General features: G+C 43.6%; 1 protein-coding gene across 1 annotated transcript; it reads left to right on the top strand.

Moving 5' to 3' along the window:
• Positions 1-684: 684 nt before the first annotated feature.
• Positions 685-4,690, top strand: LOC117372637 (zinc finger protein 710-like). Its single transcript, XM_033968460.2, has 5 exons — positions 685-761; positions 1,634-3,004; positions 3,113-3,304; positions 3,883-4,057; positions 4,298-4,690. Exons 1-5 carry the CDS (start codon positions 717-719, stop codon positions 4,507-4,509), a joined length of 1,995 nt encoding a protein of 664 aa, XP_033824351.1. The 5' UTR covers positions 685-716; the 3' UTR covers positions 4,510-4,690.
• Positions 4,691-6,000: the final 1,310 nt, after the last annotated feature.

Below are 6,000 nucleotides of genomic sequence, written 5' to 3'. Positions count from 1 at the left end.
TATCTACAGTCTAATTGGGAAACAGCATTCATTTTACTTCAATAACTTTGTGCTCATGTCCCTACAGGTGTCCGGACTAGGACCAAGTGAGGACTGATCTGGCAGAATAAAGTAAACTCATTAAAGTATACGTTGCTTAATCATAAGTTCAAATAATAATGAAAGAAAAACTGAATCCGGTCTTTTTTTACTATTTGTGAAATCATCTTCACTTTAATACAATTGGCCAACAGCATTGATCCATCTGAAACAAGTTCAATAATTTGTGTTTGTACCTGAAATGTTAGTTTTTAATCTCCTCTGTTCAAGCCTCGGTGCAAACATTGTCAGTTTTGTTAGATGTGGTTGATTATAGTTTTCATATTATATCGTTATCTTCTCGTTTTGAATAAATAAGGGAGGGACAAGTGGAATGGTATAAGCTGTGGCAGAAAAGAAGCTTTTTGTAATGAAAAAGCTGTAAAAAAAAAAAAAAAGAAAAAAGAAAAAGGAGAAAAAAAAAGAAGTATGAAGACGAAGAGGAAGAGCAGAAAAGGAGTGATGCTGTTGTGGAGGGAGAGAATGGTGGTGGGAAGGGGAGGAGGGGAGGGGGGTGCAGCCCAGTCAGTTCAGATAAGAGCAACAGTAAGACAGGGAGGGGGGGAGCTGGCCCCGCCCACTCTCCTCCTAGCACTTATAAAGAGCAGAGGATTTTTTTGACTCATTTCTGCTGGAGGATGAGATCGGTGAAACAGCTCGCACATGACCCTGGGAGCACTGTGGTGAGTGAGGGCTCCGGTAGGATGTACATGTGTGTTTCCTCTTCCTGTTGCTGCTGCTTGTTTCCTGTTCTCACTAATTGTGTGGCTTTAAGTGTCTTTGACTTGGCAACTTTAGGAGACCTACCTAGAGCACACTACAGCTGGGACACTTTCACTTTCTGCCCTGCAGTCTGTGTTTACCATTTGTATCGTTCTTTTGCTTTTGACCATGTCTTCTCCCTCCTGCCCCCCTCTTCCTTTCCTTCTCTCTTCACATGCACACTCTCTCTTCCCCCCTCCTTGGTTTCCTCCCTCTTTTCTTTATCTTTCACAGTCTTGCTTGCTCCTTGCCTCCCCCGCCTCCCTCCCTCCTTCCTTCTTCCCTGTTCTGTCTCCACCACTTACACCCAGCCAGTTTGTCTGTTTCACTACTTAAAAAGCAGTCATTTTAAATTGTGTTCCTCAGCCACTTCTCACTTTTGGTTCTGTTCTGTTCGCTTTTCAGTCTTTTTCATTATTTTATCTCAGTGGTTTAGAAATACACCACACCCTGAATTTTAGTGTGTGTCATTTAGGACATCATAACAAAATATTCTTCAATATGACAATGGTTTGCATCAGGGTTAACTTCTCTTTGATTGACAGTAATGTTAGCATGTGTAGTATGTGGCATATGGAACTGTCCAGCAGTGTGTGAATCACTTGAGTTCTACCAAATGAAACTGTAGTTCTCTTAGAGGTGTGAATTATTCTAAAGTCTGTCAGAGGGAAGCTGCAAAAACAGCATGATTTCAGTTTGTGGAAGATACTATGAGGAAGTGAAAGACAAAACAATGGTGTTTTTTTTTTGTATGCTTCTTTGCTCATGTGTGATGTTTTGTGCTCATCGGCAGGAGGAAAGAGGCTGCCCCATACAAGTGATGTACCCAAAGAAGACACTGTGTCTCATGGAAGTGGGGACACAGACTGAGCCGGTGGTGGTACTGTCCCTGGCTCAGGCTGCCGTCCTGGGCCTCATCTCACAGAATGAGATCTTCAGAGGAACTATAGCCCCCAATGGTTTCTACAATGGAGAGCCTAAAGACTGTGCCCCCCCTCCACAGGAGGAGGGCATGGACTATGAGTATGCTGACCAGCTTATTGGAGCAAACGGGGACTACTTACAGGATCCTGCTAGGGACACAGAAGCTCAGTGCAAAGAGAGGAGACGACCCCTGCAGAGAGACCTGAGACTGGACTGTCCACACAAAACACCGAGCCCAGCAGCTCACATCAAAGGAGAAAGACTGGATTGTGACAGCCACCCATCATGTACCCTAAACAGGCATGGGGAGCTGGACAGGCATCAGGCTTCTCCCAAAGAGGAGCTGGTCAGTGTCATACACACAACTTCACCACAAGATGGTGCCTCGGTGGAGGAAGTGGAACCGGAGAGGCAGGAAGAGGCCTTGAACCTGAAGATCAGTGGGGACAATGACAGTTCACAGGAGAAGAGTTATTATGAATCCAGTGAGCCAACCTACGAGAGCTCTGAGGAGCCCCCACAGGCTGAATATGAGGGGACAGCCCAGGCCATGCTGTGGTCTGACCCAGAGGGTCTTGCCCGACGGATGCAGATTGACCGTCTGGACATCAACGTTCAGATCGACGAGTCATACTGTGTGGACGTGGGAGAGGGTTTAAAACGCTGGAAATGTCGCATGTGTGAAAAGTCCTACACATCCAAATATAACCTGGTCACTCATATACTGGGACATAGTGGCATTAAACCCCATGAGTGTGTGCACTGTGGGAAGCTGTTTAAACAGCCCAGCCACCTCCAGACCCACCTGCTGACCCACCAGGGCACACGGCCACACAAGTGCACCGTGTGTGAGAAGGCCTTCACCCAGACCAGCCATCTAAAGAGGCATATGCTCCAGCACTCAGACATCAAGCCGTACGCCTGCCGCTTCTGTGGCCGGGGCTTTGCCTACCCCAGTGAGCTCAGGACCCACGAGAACAAGCACGAGAGCGGCCAGTGTCACGTCTGTGCTCAGTGCGGACTGGAGTTCCCCAGCTATGCCCACCTCAAACGCCATCAGGCCAGCCACCAAGGCCCGACCAGCTATCAGTGCAGTGAGTGCAACAAGTGCTTTTCCTACCGCAGCCAGCTCCAGAACCATATCCTAAAACACCAGAATGTGCGGCCCTACGTCTGCCCCGAGTGCGGCATGGAGTTTGTCCAGATCCACCACTTGAGACAACATGCTCTAACACACAAGGTACAACAGTTCGAAAGGCTCAAGGCCTAATCACATGCAGAACAAACATTACATAGCCTCCCACTGTATGCAGCCAAATGGATAACTCTGATGTGTTTGTTTGAACAGGGCATGAAGGAGTTCAAGTGTGATGTGTGCTCCCGAGAGTTCACTCTGTCAGCCAACCTGAAGAGACACATGCTGATCCACGCCAGTGTCAGGCCCTTCCAGTGCCACATCTGTTTCAAGACCTTTGTCCAAAAACAGACTCTGAAAACACACATGATCGTCCATCTGCCCGTCAAGCCCTTCAAATGCAAGGTGAGGGTCCATAGGTTACTGAAATGTAACACCACTGTAAGAAAGGAAACTGTACCTTATTCTACAGCTTGTTATGAGTACTGTTTTTCATGGAGTTGTTCTGTATGCATCGCACACACACTCACACTAGGATGTGTTGTTTTGTTGTCTGGTTCAGCTGACTTCACATCAACTCAGAGTCAATTCTGTGGCCTTACAATTTCTCTAATCACACCTGCCCAGGGACAGAGTGACAGAAAGGTGGCAGCCCAGTCACAGCGCCTGACCTCCACCAGTCTCACAGTCACTCAGACAAGGTGTCTTGCTCAAAGGCATAATGACAGTTAATGCTTGAATTGGGCTGTTAAATATTCCGGTTTAATAAATTAAGTACATGCCACAGTTTTTTTAATTGTCCAAGTATGCAGAAGACATGACGCTCTCAGGTCTAAAGCAACAAAACTGTGCTTTAGCTGAAGTTACATTCATTTGGCTAAACAAAGATCATTGTTTTTTTATGATATAGACTAAACAATATTATGTGGTGTTTTAAAATTATGAATAACATTTGTCTCTATTGTTTTTTTGTTTTTTTATAGGTGTGTGGAAAGTCATTCAACAGGATGTACAACCTCCTGGGTCACATGCATCTGCACGCAGGCAACAAGCCCTTCAAGTGTCCTTACTGCACCAGCAAGTTCAACCTGAAAGGCAACCTCAGCCGCCACATGAAGGTCAAGCACGGCATCCTGGACGCCAGCATAGACGGGCCAGGTATGCTCAGGTTTTCTAACAAATTATTTTCCACAAAATAACACTACACTATGCTCTTTATAATCATAAATAGCACATTCACCAGTATGTTAAAGCCATTTCCTCTTTTGTGTTTTTTTGTATATTTTGTCATTTAGCTACAATGATTGAGCTTTTTGGACTTTTCTATTTGAGACTAAATTAAAGTAGATGAAAGTCTTTAACATGGATCTTCAAGATTCTTTCTGTTTGTCTCCTCAGAACCTCCTCAAGATGCAGATAGTCAGGAAGACTACGAGGAGAACTTTGACTACAGTGAAAGAGAAAATCGCGGCAGTATCAACAACAGCAGCAACAACAGCAGCAACAACACTGCAGAAATGAACAAACTGTCGTCCATGGCATATTATGGCACCTATGGGAAAAACACAGGGCGATACAGCCATCCAGAAATGATCAAAACGAACCCATAACGTATCTCTTTATGATGCACAGAAAACCAGAATGCTGTTTTTCTTCTACATATTGCACATACTGCCTACACTGGCCAAAATATATATATAAAAAATAAAAAATATACTGTTTTCCTTTTTAAGGTAATTGCTCTTAAAAGTGTCATGTGCTGCAATGCTCATTGATAAAAGTTTAAAAGTATGTGTGCGTTACTCTCATTGTGTCATAAAACACTCAATCTCCAGTCTCCAGTCATGCAGAGCAGAATTAACTCATCAAATGTTCATCAAAGTTTCATTTAAGTTGAGCTAAACTATGTGCTAAAAGAGATGTAAATGTATGACAATATTGTCACCTCACACGATATCAGGATGTGGTCACTATAATAGGGAACTACATAGTCACATTGATCTTTGCAGTTTCATAGTGATAATAAAAAACTGTACTAAAGGTGTGCCAGGGCACTTGTAATGCTCTTTACAGGCTTGTTTAAGTCTATCAATGCACTACACTGTAGTCATTATTCATACTCTGTGGCAGTAACCTCTGTAACCAGCTGCCCCGAAGTACATTGACAGAAGCAAGACAGCCAATTTGAGCCATCGGCCCTTCTGACCACCTTGCCTGGCCAACCAAAACCACTTAATTCAAGAAAAGTATGAGGAGCTGACTGGTCAGGCAACCAATCAAGAGTATGGAGGCTCTATAGGCACCACAAAAATGTGGATAAGCAGAACTGAGGGAATGAAACCATTAGGCGAGGGTGCTCTTCTGTCAGTTCAAGTTGCATTTTGCAAAGAAATGACTTTTCACATGATGCACCATATCGGCCAGAAAATATGCAAGAGGCCTCATCATCCTCCACCATGACATCACAATAAAAGTCATTAGTTTTATAGGTGTAAGAGTTTCCATCAGAAACTTAAAATTTAGGATTTTATATAATTTGAAAACATGTATGATCAAAGTTTTATATTTTTGGGAGAGACCCCCAACACATGGCCCATGGACCAGTTTACTGAATTGCTTTGGACACCTTAATTCCCACACTTTTGAAATTACTGCAAATTATAGTAAAAAGTCCGGAAACAAAACTAGGCTAAATCGAACAGTTCACCAAGACTACGGTACACATTACACATTAAGCTTCTTGGTCAAAACTTGAAGATCCCCTTCTTCCCATACAAGCGCTGACAGTGCCATCTACTGGTGTAGGACTGACTGTACAGTGTGTCCCCCAAATGCTCCTTAACGGAACATCTGATAGCTCTGGGTAAATAATGGCTGTATATTAGCTACTATCACTTACTATGAACAAATTCAGACAAATGGGCGTGTAGCATTTACTATTTACACTCTGAACATTGACATTCCACTACCAATTTTATTACATAAAACTGCATTCTTTAGACATTTATTTTTCTGTTGTGCTTGCCCTGCAAAAGCAAGTATAGGTACATTTTATAAAGGAAACTTATTGTTCTAGTGTAGACATGTTGTATTTGAGAGCT

The sequence above is a fragment of the Periophthalmus magnuspinnatus genome, chromosome 6, assembly GCF_009829125.3.
Source record: "Periophthalmus magnuspinnatus isolate fPerMag1 chromosome 6, fPerMag1.2.pri, whole genome shotgun sequence".
Taxonomy (NCBI): domain Eukaryota; kingdom Metazoa; phylum Chordata; class Actinopteri; order Gobiiformes; family Gobiidae; genus Periophthalmus; species Periophthalmus magnuspinnatus.
Note: the sequence above shows the minus strand (reverse complement) of the source record. Positions and strands in the feature narration are given on the sequence as shown.